General features: G+C 60.8%; 1 protein-coding gene across 1 annotated transcript in view; it reads left to right on the top strand.

The window, feature by feature from the left end:
• Window positions 1-3,850, top strand: part of SYNE3 (spectrin repeat containing nuclear envelope family member 3) — a 58,665-nt gene extending 54,815 nt beyond the window's left edge. Inside the window, exon 18 of the mRNA XM_084879090.1 lies at window positions 2,505-3,850. Within this exon, the coding sequence (XP_084735216.1) occupies window positions 2,505-2,705 (201 nt within the window). The 3' untranslated portion in view covers window positions 2,706-3,850. The remainder of the gene's footprint in view (window positions 1-2,504) is intronic.
• Window positions 3,851-21,470: the final 17,620 nt, after the last annotated feature.

The raw sequence follows: 21,470 nt of genomic DNA, 5'->3' as shown, positions 1-21,470 counted from the left end.
TGGCCAGCCGCCGTGTGTGAAGGGCTGCAGCCTGCGTGTTTGTGTAACAGAATCATTAAGATTCACTCAGCGCACAGCTGCCCGCACACTCGCCAGCTCGGCCACGAGGTGTTTGGCTGCAGCGTCCGGGCACGTGATGTGTGATTGCTTTTCAATCCCGGCGGGGCCGTGGGGCAGCGAGTCCCGCCCTGCCCCTGCCCAGGAGGGTGCGTCCCACCCAGGCAAACCGTGAGCTGAGGAGCAGGCTTCCCGGTGCTTCGTGGCCCGGTGAACGGGGAGAGGGTCTGGGACTGGCGCTGGGATGCAGATTCAGAGGCCGAGCAGCCTAAGGGCGGCTTATTGGACCACATTTTGTCATGTTAAGGCTCCTAATTTTTCACATTATCACATCTCTCAAATCGGGGGTCTGATTTCAACCAAGTTCTTCCTGCGAGGATGTGATTGGCTTCTCTCCACCCCCGGACACTGGCCACCGGATTTCTTTACATTAAATCTCTGCTGGCGGGCTGTGTTTCGTTTTGTTTCTCTTTGGGCCGTGCTGAGTGTGTAAACTTAGACAGCCAACCTCCGGGAGCTCCGGCCTGTGGTTCAAGTTCGAGGAAAGAGTTTTGTTTCCTGCCCTTTACCATAGCCATCATCACCACCGCCATTAGCAGCACACCACCACTATCATCACCATCACCATCATCATCATCATCATCATCAGTACTATCCTCATCACTCTTAACACCACTATCACCATCATCATCACCACCATCATCATCTTCATCATCATCTCTACCATCCTCATCACTCTCAGCACCACCATCACCATGACTACCACCATCATCATCACCATCAACATCGTCATCATCACTACCATCCTCATCACTCTCAACACCACCATCACCATCATCACCACCATTACTAACACCACCATCACCATCCTCATCATCCTCATCTCTATCATCATCACCACCACCATCATCATTTCATCATCATCTCTACCATCCTCATCACTCTCAGCACCACCATCACCACCATCACTATGACTACCACCACCATCATCACCATCAACATCGTCATCATCACTACCATCCTCATCACTCTCAACACCACCATCACCACCACCACCATCATAACACTACCACCATCACCAACATCATCATCCTTACCTCTATCATCACCACCACCACTATCACTACCCTCACCATGAACATCATCATCACTATCATTCTCATCATCACCACCACCATCACTAACACCACCACCATCACCATCATTGTCACTACCATCCTCACCGCCACCATCACCACCACCACCATCATAACACCACCACCATCATCACCACCATTACTAACAACACCATCACCATCATCATCATCCTCACCTCTATCATCATCACCATCATCATCACCATCATCATCATCATCATCATCACTACCATCCTCATCATTCTCACCACCATCATCATCATCATCATCATCATGATTGTAGCTTCTGGTGTCCTGGAGAGCGAACTTTTGGTTCTGCAGGGAGCCAACAGATGGATTCTACAATGATAGTGCTACTACTAAGGGCCTGCTTACTTTTCAATTGGTGTGTAAATATACTGTGAGTCCTCCCCACAACCCCGCAAATGGGTGTCTGTGTCATTGTTTTATCCCAGTTTGCAGAGAAGGAAACAGATGCTCAGAGAAATTAACTCGCTGAAGGTCCCATAACTGGCCTAGTCAGCCAGGCTCCCGGGAGCTGGGCCTGCCCTGCACAGCTGCCTCTCGGCTGTGGGGCCTTCGCTCTCCTGCGCTGCCAGCCCCGGCCCGCACTCCCACGGAGGCTCAGCCGGCCGGCCCGCTAGGGTTTAGAGTCCTTCGGCCACGTTCGTGGACACGCAGCAAAGTGCATTAGGCATTTGGGCTCGTGAGACGGACCTTCTGTAGGATTGATGGTGCTGATGATGAAGATGGTGATGAAGGAGGAGGATAAAGTCAAGGTGACGGAGATGGTGATGATAGGAAGCTAATGGTGATGGTGGTTGTGGTGACTGGTTTAGATGATGATATTAGTGATGCATAATGATGATGATGATGATGATGACAGCAGTTTTAGGTACCCACTCTGTTGCAGGCCCTGTCTTGTTTATTTCTCACAACAGCTCTGCTGGGTGGGTATCATGGTTACTTACCCCTTTTTATAGATGAGAGACTTGAAGTTTAGAGAAGTTGAGTGACCTCCTCAAGAGTCACACCTAGGACTCCTAACCAGGCAAAGATCTACATACTAACTGGCAGGGCCTGTACCTCTATGGGCTTGCTCTTCCTCTCAGGCCTGGAATGGTTTGGGAAAACTAGCCATCTCTGTTTCTGGCGAAACTGGCGTGAGGCCCCCTTCACAGAGGGGAAGGCTGAGCCCCGTGCGGTCAGAGGGTTGGCCCAGGTCCAGGGCTCCCCCCCACCCCCCCGTGTCCTCCCACCCCTCCGCCTCCTGCTCACAGCCTCGCCCACTCCCACCCGCTCTGCCCGCAGGCCCAGCAGTGGCGGGGACCGTGCGGCTTCCTCCGGAGGGTGTGCTGCGTGGCGCTGCCCCTGCAGCTGCTGCTGCTGCTGTTGCTGCTCCTGCTGTTCCTGCTGCCCGTGGGCCAGGAGGCCCGCAGCTGCTCGCTGGCCAACACCTTCGCCCGCTCCTTCCGGCTCATGCTCCGCTACAGCGGCCCCCCGCCCACCTAGCCAGGGCACACGGCGGACCTGCTCCTCCGACCTCCGTCAGCCCGGCTCCCCCTCGGGCCACGGGGCCCTGGACACGGGCCGGCGGGCGGCAGAGCTGCCGGGACAGAGACTGCACGGATGCTCCCGGCACAGAGCGGCCTTTTCTGCGGCGTCGCCTCGTCTGTTTACACAGCGCGTGGACTGCGTGTCCAGGACCGATGGACAGGACTCCGTGTGCTCTGCGGGACGGCGCGGTGGGCATGGTGGTGGAGGTGCATCTGTTTGAGGAGGGGACGGGGCGGCCCTGGAAACGCAGCGTGTCGCCTGGGGCGACCTCCTGCCCAGGAGCCGACCTGCTTTCTAACTGGACCACATTCCCTACGTCAGCACGGCATTTCCTTTTAAAGATGTCAGTGCCTCTCACACACCCGCGGCTGCTCACTTACCGGCAGACCCAGAGCGGCTCCCAGGGCCGTGGGACCAGAAAGGTGACGGATACTGGAAGCAGAGGGGAAACTGAGGCACGGGAGGGCCCTGACCCAGCGCGATGCCCTCCCCCTGCCCTGGCACACCGCCCCTCCCTTTCTCACGCAGGCCCAGCCCGGGCACAGCTCTCGTCACCGGGACCCGGGCCTCCCGGAACCAAAAGGAAGTGGACATTGGGGCGCAGGAGAGCGGTGCTGCTGGGACCGTGTGGCGTCACTCAGAAAGCCCGCCCTCCCGGCACTGAGAGACCCCGCAGGCCACCCCTGCTGGAGAGTCCCGGCCCAGGCAGCCACCCAGGTGCAGGGGGCCTGTGTGCCACCCTAGAAGGTCAGAGCTGGCAAGGCCTTCAGTGTCTCCCCCCGCCCCCTTCCCAGGGGGAAGGCTGAGGCCCAGAGGGGGCACGTGACTGGCCCGTGGGCGCACAGCAAGGGGGCAAGGTCACCCGCCCCTAGGGGGCACCCTCCGCCGGCTTGTCAGTCCCCTCCAGGTGCAGGAGCCGCTGGGCAGGTATGCGGGCCCGTGCGGAGCCTGCTGGCTGGCAGGAGGGGGGAGGTGTCTGTGTATTTTTTAAACTTTTGATGCCATAGTCTGCTTGTTTGCATAACTGTTTTTTAAAAAGAGAACTGGTATTTTTATTACTTTATATAAACGCAGTTGTACTGCGATCTCTCAGCCCGTTTGCTAGTGCTCTTAAGTGTCCTCTCTTCGCTTAAGTGCGTGCGTGCGGGTTTGATGCCGTCCGCTTCCTGAACCAGAGCCGCCAAGAGCTGCCGTGCGCAGGGAGCCTGGGGTTTTCCCGTCCCAGGGCGAGGGGTGGGGGAGGGAGTGTCACTGCCAGCCCAGATGTGTGTGCGTGTGTGTGCCTGTGTGTGTGCCTGTGTGTGAGTGTGCGCCTGTGTGTGTGCACCTGTGTGTGTGCCTGTGTGTGTATGTGCCTGTGTGTGTGCCTGTGTGTGTGTGCACGCGTGCGCACGCGCGTGTGGGGGGGGGGGTGGCAGAGGAAGACAGGGAGGGAGAGGGAAAGGGAAAAGGAGAGGAAGAGGGAAAGAGAGAGGGAGAAGGAGAGGGAGAGGGAGAGGTAGAGGGAAGTAGAAGGGAGTGGGAGAGAAGAGCAGGAGGAAGAGAAGGGGGAGAGCACAGGTGAGCAGTCCATGGTCCAGGCTGCTGGCCACCTGCTTAGCGGCCTCCTGTCCCTGCCCGGTGCTGGGCTTTCCCAGTGAGACAGATACGTGGACAGAGGGTGTGTGTGAGGACGATGGGAGGTGTGGGGAGGGTGTCTGTGGAGACGATGGGAAGTGTGGGCAGACCAGGCCAGGGATTTGGGTGCTCAGGCCCAGGCAGAGGGGTGACGACGGCCTTCCTGTCGGTGCTGTGGGTTCATGCGCCACCTTGGCTTCCATCCCCACACGCTCAGGGCTGGCATTCCTTCCCTCCGTGTTTAAGGGGAGAAAGCTGGGGCTTAAAGGCTCACAGCTGCTGGCCCCGGCAGGAGAGGGTTTGAGCAGGTCAGCCTGCCCAAGCCATGCTGAGTGGAGGGTTCTCCAGGCGCAGCCTCTACAGACCCAGGCTGGGGTCACAGGGCTGGGGTCACGGCCAGGCATCTCCTCTGCTCGGTGGGATGGAGGCTGGTGCTTAGCTTCCCCGGAGAGAGACCACCCCTCGCTGGTGGTGGGGGGTGGAGGGGGGGTTAGGGGAGGCCAGAGAGGGAGGCCAGAGAGGGCTGTGTGAGCAGCTGCTCTAGGGCAGCTCCGACTCCTCCTACTGGCTGTTCTAGAAGTTTCATTGACAAAGAGGTGACAGAGGAAGTTGTGTGTGTGTGTGTGTGTGTGTGTGTGTGTGTGTGTGCACTACATGCACAGCTCCATCCAGAAGCGCGAGTGGCAGCCCCTGTGTGCAGCCCTGGGCTTCCCAACAGCACACCGCCAGCCCCTGGTCCCTGGGAACCTGGGGAGCACCCACCGGACCCACGGGCTCCCAATTCCAGGTGTCCTGCCTCCGATGGGACTGACCCCGAGACCTCTGCCTCCGGGAACTCCCTGGGGCCGGGCTGGAGACGCCGCTCTGCTCCTGTGGCAGGTGACCCCCCCACCCCACCCCCACTCCCACGTTGGAAGTCGGTGCTCTCAGGAGGCTTTCCTTGTTGCTTCACGTTTGTGAAAGTGTATCTGCTCTACATGTGCGAATAAATCTCTATTTTGGTCTAGGAAAGAGTGTGGTTTGGAATTTTTTTTTTTCTTTAGGAGAGAAAGGGGTTTGCCCACGGAGGTGGGAGGAGAGCGAGGACAGGCGAGTCGGGCTGCTGGACTGTAGACACTGGCACAGAACCAGACCAAAATGTCCTCCTGATTTTCCAAGCTTCTGGGCTTGGTGGGTGGGATTCCATGACATACTCGGCACCAGTGGAGAAACACTCTCCAAACACAGATACCTGCATGGAGCAGGGAGGGCATGAGCCGCCCGCGGTCCTGCTGGCTCTGCGGTGGCCTGTCCAGGGGCGGGAGGACATGACCTGATCCTCTCCAGTGAGTGACCAGCAGGGTTATCGGGGCTGGGTGGGGCCCGGGGCTCTGGGCAAGCAGGGCCCTGGCTGCCTTCCCGCCCATACTCTGTCCTAAAGGGCCCCGGGCTTCTGCTGCTGGTGGGAGGTGGGGGAGGGACAGGCCAGAAGGCGGTGTCTTCCCCATCTGTCCCGCGTTTCCGTGCTGTTGAATATTTCATGCTCTGCATTGTACCCACAGACACAGCAGCATTGACGTCTTTGTTACAGGCTGATAACCGGCATCACTGGATCACTGGGGATTAAACCGAGTTCTCTTCTCATAACTGGAGGGGCTGTTTCTGCAGGGGGGGAGGGGGAGATGATAAAAAGAATATAGGCTCTTGCCTGGCTGGTGTGGCTCAGTGGTTGAGCATTGACCTGTGGGCCAGGAGGTCACGGTTCAATTCCCTGTCAGGGCACAGGCCCGGGTTGTGGGATCGATCCCCAGTAGGGGGTGTGTAGGAGGCAGCCACCAATGATTCTTTCTCATCATTGATCTTTCAGTCTCTCTTTACCTCTCCCTGCCTCTCTGAAATCAATACAAATATCTATAATAATTAAAGCGTACTATGCAAATAGTGCGAGGGTTGGGAGCAGTGGTTTGGATGATCGACCAGACGAAGCCGGGGCTGTGAGGGCCAACTCTTGCACGAGAAGAGGCTCCCCCATCCTGGTGTTGATGGAAGGAGAAAACATGGCAGCTCTAGGGAAGGGGGTGGGACAGAGAGATGCTTCGTAAGGGTCTCAGGCATGGAGATGGAAACCTAGAGGGGACAGAAGACTTTCTGGATTTCCACCATCCATCAGTCTATCCACCCACCTACCTACTCTTCCATCCATTAATCCATCATGCATCCATCTACCCACCCACACATCCATCCATCCACCCATCCATCCATCCATCCATCCATTCATCCACCCATCCATTCATCCACCCATCCATTCACCCACCCACCTATCCATCCACTCATCCATCCATCCACCCACTCATTCATCCATCCATTATCCACCCATCCATCCATTATCCACCCATTCATCCACCCACCCATCCATCCATCCATCCCTTTATCCCCATTGCAGGGAGGGCCACAGGCCAACAGATGCCCGCGGCCTCTGGAAGCTAGAAAAGGGCAGGAATGGCTCCCGAGCACCTCCCGGAGGAGCACAGCTCTACTGACACCTTGATTTTAGCCCCACTTTTGGACTTCTAACCTCTCACACTCCAAGAACAAAGCCATGTATTTCTTACCACAGCAACAGAAGCCTAACCCCATCTCCTGTGAGCATGAAACGAGCTGTGCTTGTGCTCAAGGGCTGGCTCCTCTCTGCCTGCCATGGTGGGCCCACCCTGGGTGACCAGCGCCATGCTGGGGCCGCCCAGAGTGACCAGGGCCGTGCTGGGGCCGCCCCGGGTGAGCAGGGCCAGGCCCCCTTCTCCCCAAGGCCGTCCCTGGCCCACCACATCGCCCGTGGCAGCGGCCCCTTCTTCTCGGGAAAGCTGACCTTTAACCCTTCATCAGCTCCTTCGAGAAGGACTCAGGGGACCACGACGTCCGTGTGGAGCTGGAAAGAAACGTCGTCAGAACTTGAAACAAACTCGGTGCGGTTTCTTCAGCTCGTGCACCTGCGAACCGCTCGGCGTCCGAGGCCGGCGTTGCCCGGGGAGGGCTGGTGTAGGGCCGGGAGGCTGGCAGGTGTGGAGGTCACGGACAGGGACGTCACGAAGGTCAAACACAGGCACAGCTGTTGTCGTGGGTCTTGCCCTGAGCGGTTCAGGTGGCAGGCCTGGGCCCCGATTCCGAGTCCCAGCGGCCCCTCTAGGAAGCGGCACTGTCACCGCCCCATTGTACAGGCCGGGAAACTGAGGCTGCCGCGGTCCTGCCCGTCCCCAGCCAAGTCTCCCCACCTCTGGCTGGTTGTGAGGACTGTCCCTCTCCTCTACTGTTCCCCTCCTCCTTTGTCCCCCTCCTCCCCCGTCCCCTTCTCTGCTCCCTTGGGCCACGTTAGCCGGAATGGACGTCTGTGGCGGCCACCACAGGCCCCGCCCCACATGCAGCCAGCCGAGGAGCCGCCCTCCGTCCCAGTGACTGGGTCTTTGTTTATCTGTCTCGCCCCAAACCCCACGCCTACTCGGCCTCCGGTCCCTCTAAGCCTCCGCCAGGGACACTCTGCCCTCTTGCCCGGGCCTTTGGCAACGTCTGGGGATATTTCCGGTTGTTGCACCTGCGGAGGGAGCATCGTGGGTGCCTCATGGGCAGAGGCGGGAGGCTGGCACCCAACAGCACAGAGCAGCCCCGCAAGTGCCATCCGGCTGCAAACAGTGCCAGGAGGCGGGCTCAGCTCCGAGACTTGTAGCTCATCCGAGAATGAGGGCCTCGTGTCCAAACCCCCTTTGGTCAGCCCGTGAGAGCGCCTTGCTGGCTCCACTCTGTGCTGCCCTCTTACAACAACCTTTATCGCTGAGCGTATCACCTCTGTCCTCCTTTTCCCCGTTAACCTCTCACAGCCGCTCCCACACGCCCCCCAGGCCCTCAACACCCACCGTCCACGGTGTTGCGCACACCGTATGCAGACACGTTCACTGGTGGTCTCTCCCCGCCCACCCCTGCCGCCCACCCCCGTGTTCTCACTGACCCTCACTCCCTGCCCGCGCGGCCACCTGCCCCCGTCCCCCTGGCCGCTGACCACACAGACGTCCTCCCACGCCTGCAGCCGGTCCCCCGCCACCCCCCTCCATGCTGCCAGCCTTGCCACGTGGGCGTGGCTGTGCCCAGGCCTGGACCAAGCCCAGCGGCCACCCCCGTGCTCTGCCAAGGCGTGGACAGAGCCCCGCGGACAAGAGGCTTCTCGCTCGGGGACACAGTGTCCCCTCCGAGCACCCGGCCCCGTGTCCGGCCAGGCCATTCGCTCCCGGAAGACAGAGCCGGCTCCCGGAGTCCGGAGCGGGGAGCCCGGGCGGAGTGAAAAGAGCCGGTGACCCGCGCCTAAAAATAAACACCCAGCATTGTCAGGGCTGACAGCGCCTGACGCACACACAACGCCATGGCAACGAGCAGACACGCGGGAGCCTTTCTCCTCGGTGGACCAGGACAGCTCTCAGCGGGGCCCCCGGAGCTCCGGCTCTGGGCCTGGGCAAGGGCGGGGGGGGGGGGGGGAGGAGGGGAGGGTGTGGGTGTGAGAGCAGGGGCCCCCTCACCCGCCCACGGGTCAGGGCTCCCGCCGCCCTGGGGGGAAAGCGCTTTGGAAGCAGGTCTCCGCCAGCCTGGGGGACCTGGAGGTGACACGGACACTCCGGGTGGGACGTGGCTGTGCAGGTTGGTCATCCGGCTGCGAGCTCAGGGTGCCGTGGCTTCTGGCCGCTTGGAGAGGGTGCCGTGGCTTCTGGCCGCTCAGCCCCCAGCCCCAGCCCCAGCCCCAGCCCCCAGCCCTCAGCCCCCAGCCTCAGCCCCAGCCCCAGCCCTCAGCCCCAGCCCCCAGCCCTCAGCCCCAGCCCCCAGCCCCTAGTCCCCAGCCCTCAGCCCCAGCCCCCAGCCCCCAGCCCTCAGCCCCAGCCCCCAGCCCCTAGTCCCCAGCCCTCAGCCCCAGCCCCCAGCCCCCAGCCCCCAGCCCCCAGCCCTCAGCCCCAGCCCCCAGCCCTCAGCCCCAGCCCCAGCCCCTAGCCCCCAGCCCCAGCCCTCAGCCCCAGCCCTCAGCCCCCAGCCCCCAGCCCCCAGCCCCCAGCCCCAGCCCCCAGCCCCAGCCCCCAGCCCCCAGCCCTCAGCCCCCAGCCCCCAGCCCTCAGCCCCCAACCCCCAGCCCTCAGCCCCAGCCCCAGCCCCAGCCCCAGCCCCCAGCCCCAGCCCCCAGCCCTCAGCCCTCAGCCCCCAGCCCCCAGCCCTCAGCCCCAGCCCCAGCCCCCAGCCCCAGCCCCAGCCCCCAGCCCCAGCCCCCAGCCCCAGCCCTCAGCCCCAGCCCCAGCCCCAGCCCCAGCCCTCAGCCCCAGCCCCAGCCCCTAGTCCCCAGCCCTCAACCTCAGCCCCAGCCCCAGCTCCAGCTCCAGCCCCAGCCCCCAGCCCCCAGCCCCCAGCCTTCAACCCCCAGCCCCCCGCCTCCCACCCAGCCCCAGCCCTCAGCCCCAGCCCCAGCCCTCACCCCCAGCCCCAGCCCCAGCCCCAGCCCTCACCCCCAGCCCCAGCCCCTAGTCCCCAGCCCTCAACCTCAGCCCCAGCCCCAGCCCCAGCCCCAGCCCCCAGCCCCAGCCCCCAGCCCCAGCCCTCAGCCCCAGCCCCAGCCCCAGCCCCAGCCCCCAGCCCCAGCCCCAGCCCTCAGCCCCAGCCCCAGCCCCAGCCCTCAGCCCCAGCCCCAGCCCCTAGTCCCCAGCCCTCAGCCCCAGCCCCAGCCCCAGCCCCAGCCCCAGCCCCAGCCCCAGCCCCAGCCCTCAGCCCCAGCCCCCAGCCCCTAGTCCCCAGCCCTCAGCCCCAGCCCCAGCCCCTAGTCCCCAGCCCTCAGCCCCAGCCCCAGCCCCAGCCCCAGCCCCAGCCCCAGCCCCAGCCCTCAGCCCCAGCCCCAGCCCCAGCCCCCAGCCCTCAGCCCCAGCCCCAGCCCCAGCCCCAGCCCCAGCCCCCAGCCCCAGCCCCAGCCCCAGCCCCAGCCCCCAGCCCCAGCCCCAGCCCCAGCCCCAGCCCCAGCCCCAGCCCCCAGCCCCCAGCCCTCAGCCCCAGCCCCCAGCCCCTAGTCCCCAGCCCTCAGCCCCAGCCCCCAGCCCCCAGCCCCCAGCCCCCAGCCCTCAGCCCCAGCCCCCAGCCCTCAGCCCCAGCCCCAGCCCCTAGCCCCCAGCCCCAGCCCTCAGCCCCAGCCCCCAGCCCTCAGCCCCCAGCCCCCAGCCCCCAGCCCCCAGCCCCAGCCCCCAGCCCCAGCCCCCAGCCCCCAGCCCTCAGCCCCCAGCCCCCAGCCCTCAGCCCCCAACCCCCAGCCCTCAGCCCCAGCCCCAGCCCCAGCCCCAGCCCCCAGCCCCAGCCCCCAGCCCCAGCCCCCAGCCCTCAGCCCTCAGCCCCCAGCCCCCAGCCCTCAGCCCCAGCCCCAGCCCCCAGCCCCAGCCCCAGCCCCCAGCCCTCAACCTCAGCCCCAGCCCCAGCCCCAGCTCCAGCCCCAGCCCCAGCCCCTAGTCCCCAGCCCTCAACCTCAGCCCCAGCCCCAGCTCCAGCTCCAGCCCCAGCCCCCAGCCCCCAGCCCCCAGCCTTCAACCCCCAGCCCCCCGCCTCCCACCCAGCCCCAGCCCTCAGCCCCAGCCCCAGCCCCAGCCCTCACCCCCAGCCCCAGCCCCAGCCCCAGCCCTCAGCCCCAGCCCCAGCCCCCAGCCCCCAGCCCCCAGCTCTCAGCCCCAGCCCCAGCCCCAGCCCCAGCCCTCAGCCCCAGCCCCAGCCCCTAGTCCCCAGCCCTCAACCTCAGCCCCAGCCCCAGCCCCAGCCCCAGCCCCAGCCCCAGCCCCCAGCCCCAGCCCCCAGCCCCAGCCCTCAGCCCCAGCCCCAGCCCCAGCCCCAGCCCCCAGCCCCAGCCCCAGCCCCCAGCCCCAGCCCCAGCCCCAGCCCCAGCCCCCAGCCCCAGCCCCAGCCCCCAGCCCCCAGCCCCCAGCCCCAGCCCCCAGCCCCAGCCCCAGCCCCAGCCCCAGCCCCAGCCCCAGCCCCAGCCCCAGCCCCAGCCCCAGCCCCAGCCCCAGCCCCCAGCCCCCAGCCCCTAGTCCCCAGCCCTCAGCCCCAGCCCCCAGCCCCCAGCCCCAGCCCCAGCCCCAGCCCCTAGTCCCCAGCCCTCAACCTCAACCTCAGCCCCAGCCCCAGCCCCAGCCCCAGCCCCAGCCCCAGCCCCAGCCCCCATCCCCCAGCCCTCAGCCCCAGCCCCAGCCCCAGCCCCCAGCCCCAGCCCCAGCCCCAGCCCCCAGCCCCAGCCCCAGCCCCAGCCCCAGCCCCCAGCCCTCAGGAGAAACCAGCCCTGCCAACGCCTTGAGCGGGACGTCCGGCCCTCTGGGCACCCCGGATACACTTCTCTCTCACCCAGCGTGTGCTCACCCGTGGCGGCCCTCTCCGCCCTTTGCTGCAGAGCGATCCACACCCCTCTCCCCCCCACTTCAGTTTATTTGAGTTTCGGGGAAACGGTCGGCTGGTTCGGACTCCGTCCACCAGAGACACGGTCTGCTGGGGCCGTCACTGCCCAGCACTTCCGGGGTCAGTGGACTGAGGAGACGGCCGGCTCCCCTGCCCAGGCCGCCTCCGGGGGGCTCGGAGCTGGGCAGACGGCCGGGCCTGCTGCACCTGGGGCGGCCCCGGGAGCTCCCCCGCCTGGGTGGTTCTGGGGTCACTTCGAGGCCTTGAGGCCCACGGTCAGCGACTGCCCGTGCCCCTCCGCCTGCTGCCAAGCTGGGCTGCCTGGGCGCGGGGAGGGCAGCCTGGCGCCGGCACCGGGGGTTCCTGGACTCGGGGCACAAACCGCCAGAGGCGCCACACAGGCCGGGCTCAGGCTAGAGTGTGGAATGACCCTATTGTGGAGCCTCTGCCCCCCTAATTGTTGGGCACCCCAGAGACTGTGTGCGATAGCCCTGTCCCCTCCGCCAGCCACTCCCAGGGGGCGGTGCTTTTCCTGTGAAGCTCCCGCTACAGGGGGGGGCACCCAGGCCCCACTTATCGCAGCTCAGGAGGGCCAGGCCCAGCGTGGCCGCCCGCCCGGAGCACAGCGCGTCTGCTCAGAAGCCAGAGATAACGGGGCCACTGGAGACAGCGCTTCAGAGGGAGCGCTCAGTCCCCTGCAAAGCAACCCCACCCCCCCTGCCCCCCGCCCCCACCCCTGCCTCCCCCCACCTGCCAGAAACTCAATCCCACAAGGTCCTGCAGAGAAAATGAGAGTAGACTTCTCTCTGGCTTCTTTTTTAAAATTTATTATTATTTTAAATATATATATTTGTATTGATTTCAGAGAGAGGAAGGGAGCGGGAGAGAGAGACAGACACATCCAGGATGAGAGAGGATAATGGTTCGGCTGCCTCCTGCTCGCCTGCTACTGGGAATGGAGCCTGACACCTCGGCCTGTGCCCTGACCGGGAATCAAGCCTCCTGGTCAGCATTCACCACTGAGCCACGCCGCTGGTCTGGGCGCTGCTTCTCACTGTGAACTGTGTCAGTCCGCTGGGGCCAGCACACAGCACCGGGGGCCGGGGGCCACAGCCGGGAGGCTGCAGTCCAAACTCAGGGCTTCGGCGGGGTTGGTTTCCTCTGCGGCCTCTCTCCCCTGCTTCAGCCCCCGCCTCCCTCCTGCTTCTCCCGGGCCTTCCTCCTTGCTGTGTGTCCTAACGCCTCTGCTAAGGACACTGCCACAGTGACCGGGAGCCGCCCTCGTGGCCTCACTGTAACCTGATCCCCCCTTTACAAACCGTCTCCAAATGCAGGCACCTTCGCGGGAGAGGGGGGAGGTCAGGGGTCAGCCTGTGGATGTGTCCATCACACTAGCCTGAGTCTTTGACTGAGAACAGGCTGATGGCCCTGCCGCGGGCCTCAGGGTGAGCGTTGACCTATGAACCAAGAGGTGGCCACGGCCCCGGCCAGGGCACAGGCCTGGGCTGCAGCTCGATCGCCAGTGCAGGGCGTGCAGGCGGCAGCAGATCGATGGTTCTCTCTCGTCGTGGATGTTTCTCCCCCTCCCCCTCTTTCTCCCTCCCTCTCTAAGAAGCAGTAAAAGCCATGCATCTTTAATAAGGGGCAGGGTGGAGGTTGGGGTGGCTTAGGGAGACCCTGTGGAGGAGGGGCCCCCCACGCCGCAGGGACCGGGGCGCCACTTCCTTCCCTGCCTCAGGCGCCGGGGCCGCTCCTGCCACGTGCTGTTCTGAGCTGAGAGTGACCTTGACCCCACGGCTTTCGAACTGTAAGCCCCGGTGCAGAATGTTAGTCCCACCTGCCTCTCCGCCCCGGTCCCCGGGGAGCTGGGTAATTGAGCGCCAGCATCCAATCGTCTCACCGGCCAGTGAGCCCGGTTCCCGAGGCGTAGCCGACGCGGCCGCGTGGTTTTCATTTGCATTTTAACGTCCTCCGGCTCCAGAGCGGTCCCCCGAGCACCGAGGCCCGGCTCTCTCCCCTCCACCTGCTCCCAGACACAAAGCGCGCTTGTCCCCGCGGCCGCCGGGGACGGCTCCGCCACCTCTCCGCCCGCAGGCCACGCACGCCCCGAGGGGAGCAGCGAGCGGGCCGAGACACTGCCAAGCCAAACAGGCCGGGCCGAGAAACCAGATTCCCCTGGAAATCGCGCCCGGCCCGTCGGGGGCTGTCAGGGGCCGTCAGGGGGCCGTCTGGAGGGCCGGCCCCAATAAAGCGTCTCCAGAAGGCCCAAAGGACCCCGCCCCATCTTGACGGAGGTGCCAATAAAAACCTCAGGACATCCCGCCTGCAGGCCCCTCGCACTGTTGGGGGCCGTAAACCAGGATATGAGCAGCCAGGGAGCCGGAGGGAAGAGGCCTGCTCCGAGGAAGGCCACCAGCCGGCCGCCGGCAGCAGAGACGCTGTGGGGGACAGGGAGGCCCTGGGGAGAGGGAGGCCCCGGGGAGAGGGGGCTGTGGCCGGCTGGGGAGGGGAAGCCACAGCCCAGGCCTCTGCTCCCCAACCAGGCCGCCGGCAGTGGCAGGTTCCCAGAGGAATGGGGAGGAGCAGCCCAGACCCTGGGGTGTAGACGCAACCCCGAGGCACTTGGGACCCAGCTGTGCTCGGGGACAGCGGGGGTGAGATGTCTCCTGTGCTCATGGGGCGCCTGGACACGCAGCCCTTCCTGTGCCGAGTGTGTCTGTGTGCGGCGTGTGCCTGTGGAGGCCGGGGCAGGCATGTGTGAGGCATGTGCACAGGGCTGCCAGACGTGACAAATAAACATACAGCGTGCCCAGGTGCATTTGAAATTTAGACCCAGACAATACTTTTTTGGTATAAACATTCCCAGATATTGTGTGGGACAGAGACAGGAAAATTATTCTTCGTTGATCTGAAATTCAAGTGTCACGTGTGTCCTGTATTTTACCTGGTCAGCCCTGTGTGTGCATGAGCGTCCCCATTAGAGTGGAACAAGATCCCAGACTAATAGGAGGGGTGTGTGGTAACGAGGCAAAAACGCTTCTGTTAGGTACATTGGTCATCACTATTAGGTCGCGTCATATCTACACTAATAAAAGCGGAATATGCTAGTTAGACCGCACGTGCTTCCAGCCGAAGCCGGGGCTGCGAGGGGAGCCTGGGTCCCGGGCGCCAGAGGGACGCTGGTGCTGGCAGTGGGGAAGGAGGCCTAGGCTTGCAGGAATTTCATGCATCGGGGCGGCTGCCTACCTGTTGCAGCTGTAGCCTGCATTCATTTAACTTGCAAATCCACCGAGGCCAGAGAGAGAGAGAGAGAGAGAGAGAGAGAGAGAGGTAACACATGCAGATGGCCTGGTCCCTGGTGAGTGTACTGAGTGCAGGTGGGAGCGGGCCAACTCCATCTCCTTCTCCGGAGCCCAGCCCCCTCCCAGTGGCCCCAGCCCATGGGTTCTCCAGGCTGAATGTCATTCATTCTGCGTGGGACACGGGCGCCTAGGCCAGCTCCTTCATTCGGGGCTCACACCCATGCCGACAGGACGTGAAGTGGGGGTGTATCTGCACCTCTTGGGCCTCCGAGGACTGAGCATCACGTGGAGACAAGGGGATCTGCCCACTCCCCAGACCTCTCCTTGGGAGCGCCCACTGGGTGTGGTTCTCGGGTGGCCGGTGGGCTTTCTCCGAGGCCAGGGTTAGGAGGCTTTGCATACTTGTGTGGGCAGCTCCTTAGCTCCCTCCTCCCTGCCCTGAGCCCCTGAACAAAGAGTCCTCACAGCACCCTCCCCCCTCCAGGGTCCACCGCTGGCTGTGGAGGCTGTGGCACCGCATTGTTCATTGTGTGGAGCCCACGCAGCCACGGCGAAGGTCCTTCCGTCAGGTCCCTCCGGGGTGGGGCTGGGCTGGGGTGGGCGGTGTGCGCCCTCTGTGCGTGTCTCCAGGGCCCAGGCTACGGGGACGTCCCCAGAGGAAACCGTCCCAGCTTCTCTCTGCCCTTGACAAAGGCACCCAGCAGCCCCGGCTACTAGCTCTCAGAGGTCAGAGGGCAACCGCACAACTACCAAGAGAAGCCGAGCCACAGTGACCAGGAAGCCAGGGCAGAACGGACTCCACGCCAGGGCCCGGGTTCATGTTCCACTGAACGGGGATGGCATTGAGCTTTCCAGACCGTTCCCTGGGACATCCGTGCACGTGTCCATCCACCTAATGAACACACGGTGGCCACCCAGGACCTGGGCTTCCCTCACAGCCCCAGCTTTGTCTGGAAGGACTCCAGTCTAATTAGCATATTATGCTTTTATTATTATAGATCCTTCCACCTAAAGGGACTGCTACATAGGCATACCGATCAAAGGAAGGAAAGAAAAGTACTGGGAATACTCAATATGAATGGCTATCGTTTCTTAATTTATTTAAAATATGAGTAAACATTTAAGGCACAAAAGTACAGTATGTAGGGTTTATAATTTATGTAGAGGTAAAATATATGACAAGAAAAACACAAAATACCATAGAAGAAAACATGGATTTATGGCATTGTCATGCTTACATTTTACATAAACTTGTAAAATATTAATTCAATGTAAACTGTGATAAATTTAGAGCTTCTATTATAATACCTAAAGTAACCCCTAAAAATAATACAAATGCTAAAGAGAAAAAAAAATACTAAAATGATTCTGCTATCCCAAAAGAAAGCCAGGAAGAAAAAATAAAGAAACAGAAAAAACAAGGAAAAGAAAACAAGTAAGAAAATGAAGGCTTTCACCCAACCATATCAATAACCACATCTACACTAATAAAAGAGTAAGATGCAAATTGACCGTACTTTTTGAGACACCCACCAGCCAATCAGGAGTGAGTATGCAAATTAACCAAAAAAGATGGTGGGTTAATTTGCATACATGGGCACCTAGGGAGTGGGGCGGGATGCTTGCGTCCTTGCCATGGTGACAACGCAGGCATTCTGCGCTGCCCTGGCAGATCTGGGCCTCTGGGCAGTGTGGGAAGTGGAAAGGCGGCTCAGGACCTGGGCGAAGGCGGTGCTGGCAGCCAGGGGAAGGAAGGCCCATTCTTGCACGAATCTTCGTGCATCGGGCCTCTAGTAGAAAATAAACACTCTGACGACAAGACGGCAGTTGCCAGGCTGGATGGAAGAGTGAGCCATAAACAATTAAAGTGAGATTCACTTCTGTGTTGACAACAGAAAATTTTCAATGTAATGAAAACATCTGAAAAATCAAAGGACAGAAACACATGGTACATGAAAACACTAGCATGAAAAAGCTAGTGCAGCTATACTCATAGCAGAGCCAGAGGAAAGGAGGACTATTCCAGAATGTGAAAAGGGTCAATTCATGAAGAGAAATCCTAGTAACCCTACGTGCATGTGTGTGAATAATAGAGCTTCGAAACCAGGGAAGCAGACATGCCCAGAATTAGGGGGAGAAGTGGGAAAACCCACAGTCATAGTTGGGGATTGTAACAATCCCTCTATCAGGCCCCAGTAGAACCAGGGCCAGGGCTTGGGTCAGGCAAGTGAAGCAGTTGGTGCAAAAGTTAAACAACACCGAGAAACTCCATCATCAAGATAAATACTGTTTTAAGACAATATTTTTTAAAATTAAAATTAATGCACAAAACCCAGCAGGAGCAAAACATCAGCACTTTAAACACCGACAGGATCAGGATGGCCGCCTTTTCCTTCTGCTTCAGGCGGCAGCATGGGTGAGACGAGCACCGTTACTGACCCTTTTTATTAACACCTTCATGTTTCCCGTAGCACTTCTGCCCGCGTCACCAAACGGCCGCAGGGGAATGGGAAGGCATTCGAAACTGAACGGTAATGAATGCAGAACAGCACTATATGTGGGATGTAGCTAAGACACTTCCATGAGAAAATGTATGCCTTTCAATGCTTGTATTATTTTTAAAAATGACGTTTTAAAATCAATGATCTAAGCTTTCGTGTTTTAAGCAAGGAGAAAAAGAGCAAAATTTAACTTTTGCTAACACAAAGTTGGTTATAAAGAGAAGTAGAAATCAATGAATTAGGAAGCAAACAATAGGAAAAACTGGCAAGGACAAAAGTTTAACAACAACATTTAGCCCTAACCAGTTTGGCTCAGTGGATAGAGCATCAGCTTGTGGACTGAAGGGTCCCAGGTTCGATTCTGGTCTGTATCTTGGTTTCAGGCTCCGCCCCATCCCAGCCCTGGTCAGGGCTCCAGCAGGAGGCAACCAATTGGTGTGTTTCTCTCACATCCATGTTTCTCTCTGACTTTTCCTCTCTCTTCCACTCTCTCTAAAAACCAACGGAAAAATATACTTGGATGAGGATTAAACCCCTCCTCCAAAAAAGATGAACAGATTAACAAAATATATATTGAGGAAGAAAAATGTGAAAGAAACACACACACACACACACACACACACACACTGCATCGCTCAGGCTTCTATATAAAGTATATAGATGTCACCCAGTGTAGATTCATCCTCTGATTAATTCAGCAAAGGCTGAGTGAACATCTCCTGGGTGTCAGGCCTGTGTTGGGTATTAGACCTATAACAGCTCCTCGTACTAGTTAACGGGCAATTAAACCCAATCATCCATGCTTATTCTTATTAAAACTTGGGCCTTGGATTCTTGGTGAGGAACCCAGTCCGTCATGCCTTTCTTTCTTTCTTTCTTTCTTTCTTTCTTTCTTTCTTTCTTTCTTTCTTTCTTTCTTTTTTTAAAATATATTTTATTGATTTTTTACAGAGAGGAAGGGAGAGAGATAGAGAACTAGAAATGTTGATGAGAGAGAAACATCGACCAGCTGCCTCTTGCACACCCCCTACCGGGGATGTGCCCGCAACCAAGGTACATGCCCTTGACCGGAATCAAACCTGGGACCTTTCAGTCCACAGACCGACGCTCTACCACTGAGCCAAACCGGCTTCGGCTCATGCCTTTGTTTCTATGGAGACATTAGATCTGGCTGATGCTCTTCCTGTGCAGGATCTTTGCATTGGAAATCAGGTTCATTATAGCCTTGAGGGTTGTCTGCATTCTACTGAGGCAGGAGAGGCATGCAGGATACGATCTAGAAAGTTGTTTGTTTGTTTCTTTAACCACGAAGACAGAAAAGGTGGCCAAGGATTTGAAAGCGCTGGCAGCGGTCTGAGAAATGAGGGGAGACCTTAGGGATGGGCCTCTGGTTTCTCCCCAAGCCTGTGTCAGCACCAGGAGGCCGGTTCTAGAACAGTGTGCTTCTGCTTTGCCACGGCCACGTGGTCTGTGCTGTGGCGCCGATCTGCACCCCGATGCCGGGGAGTGGGGATGTGGTGGGTGCTGGGAGGGCAAGGGGTAGACCGAGGAGAGAGCGTGGGTCCTCAGCGAGCAGTTTTCACAGCTCGCCGCTGGAGAAGGCATTTAGCAATCAGAGCCCCCTTGGTGTGTGTGTGTGTGTGTGTGTGTGTGTGTGTGAGAATTGCAGGGAACATGCGGTCAGGCCTGGCCTGAGTGTGGTTTATGCTGACCTGGCCCCTTCTCTGACCTAGCCCCTGGGCACCAGCGCAGCTAGCAGGGCCCCGAAAGCACCTCCCTACTGGGCTCTGGTCCCACACCCACACCCACACACAGCGCACGACTCATTCCTCCTGCCCCAAGGACCACGGTAAGATGTTAAGAGGAGGAGCAGCTGGTGTGGCTCAGTGAGCATCGACCTGTGATCCAGGAGGTCACGGTGCCACTCCTGGTCAGGGCACACGGTTGGGGTGCAGGTTCCATCTCCAGTGGGGGACATGCAGGAAGCAGCCTATTGATGATTCTCATTGCTGTTTCCATCGCTCTCTCCGTCTCCCTTCCTCTCTGAAATAATAATAATTAATATATTTATAAAGGGGAGAAGGAGCTCCTTGTAGGTTTGGGATGAAATCCATGCCTTTCCCTGTGCGTGCAATGTACCCCTGGTGAAGCCGCCTCTTATCCCATTTGATCTTCACCACCACCGTCTGAGGGCCTTCGCAGGGTAGGAATCGCACGCCCATTTCACAGAAGGGAAAACTGTTCTCAAGGGGAAGTTGGCTGGCCAGGGTCCGCAACGAGGAGCTGGGGCTCAGACGGGTGGAGTTGTCGGGGAGCGGGGTGTGGCGGGGCGAGCCCGCCACATCATGGAGGAGTGCAAATAGCGCCGGGGCCAGGTGGGGCCGTAAATTAAGCAAATAAGAGCTATCTCTCAGGCTGGACTTTCTCTGGCCACTTCCTGGAGCCCGGGCCAAGCAGGCTAGGTGGCGAGGGGAGGGGCCGGGGAGGAGGCGCCCCTCCGGCTGTAAAGGGGGCGAGACCTTAGGGATGGGCCTTGGGTTTCTCTTCAAACCCTGTAAACACGGGAGGTGTCCAAGGCTACGCCATTCCCAGGGGACAGCCGGGTGCAGGAGGTGCGGGAGGCAGCTTGTCCCGAGAGAAGGGGCGCTGAGAACTGTTCTGGGCTCGGTTCCCCCCATGTGCCGTGTCCCCCAGCTCCTGGCCCTGACCCTTCAGTCCCCGCAGATGGCAGAGGTGTCAGGCCACACTTCCCAGGCTGAGTTCCTGGCTGCCTTCTCCGCCCCCCTCCCCTGGGGTCTCTGGGCTTCCTGACACCTGGGGTTGGGCTTTTTCTCTCCAGGAACTTGCTTGTTTTGGGAGCAGAAACAGGGACCTCTCCCTGCAGCCTCCTCTCCCCAGCCCCGCTCTGGGGCGCCTTCCAGACCTTTCTGTCTCCTGAGCTCTTCCGGCGCCGCCATCCCAAGCACAGGCCTCGCACCCGGACCCGCCCAGGACGGCTGCTGGCCTGGTCTCTCCGAGGTCCCTGGAAAGCTCCCCTGGAGCGTTGGAGGAGAGAAAGCACTGCCCTCCTCCGGAGCGAGAAGATTCAGGACGGCCCGGAGGCTCAGGGGCCGCACCAGGCCTGCTCCTCTGGGAGGAGGAAGGAGCCAGAAAACCAGCGCCAGCCTCCCGCTTTGCCAGTTCCCCTGGCGCCTGGCGCCTCCGGAAGGCGGGGGCCGTCCTTAAGCATAAAACAGAGTGAGATCGTTCCGCCTAAACACAGCACACAACGCTCTCTTCAGGGAGAGGGCCCAGCACACAGCAACGCGCAGTCCGTGTCTCTGCAGACCGCGGGCCCAGGCTCTCACCACCCCGCTCAGCACCGCTCCCGGGCGGGCGGGCTCAGCCTCCGTCCGCTCTGCGGTTCGGTCCGGGCGGAACTCTCCCAGCGCCTGGGGGCACCTGGGCGGCCGTTTCACCTGCCCCCGTGCCTGCCCGCCCCAGGCGACCGCACTGCTCCCTCCGGCATCGCGTGGCCACAGCAGCAGGCTCCGTGCGCCCCCCCGCCCCCCCCCAAAGCTGGGCCCTCTCTGGCTCTGATGCTCCCGCACCATCGCGTCCGCCCTGCCTCCTCCCAGCGCTAGCCCGCCCGCCGTGTGGCCTTCGCCTGCTGCCATGTCCCCGTACCCGTACACGTGTGCGCACACAATGTTGAATCAGCCCGAGAGTGCCTGTAGTCGGCAAGGATGGTTGAATGAATAACCGATGAGTGAATGAGTGAATGGATGCATCAGGGAATTTAAAAATCAACCAATCAAGTAATTAACCAATCAATGTGCGAGAAAGGGAAGTGCAATCCTCGCAGGGACTCTTGCCCAAGTCACTGCCTCAGCCGGGCTTGT

This window comes from Pipistrellus hanaki, assembly GCF_964339955.1.
Source record: "Pipistrellus hanaki genome assembly, chromosome: 1".
Taxonomy (NCBI): Eukaryota; Metazoa; Chordata; class Mammalia; order Chiroptera; family Vespertilionidae; genus Pipistrellus; species Pipistrellus hanaki.
The sequence above is the reverse complement of the archived record's forward strand: the minus strand, read 5'-3'. Positions and strand labels throughout refer to the sequence as shown.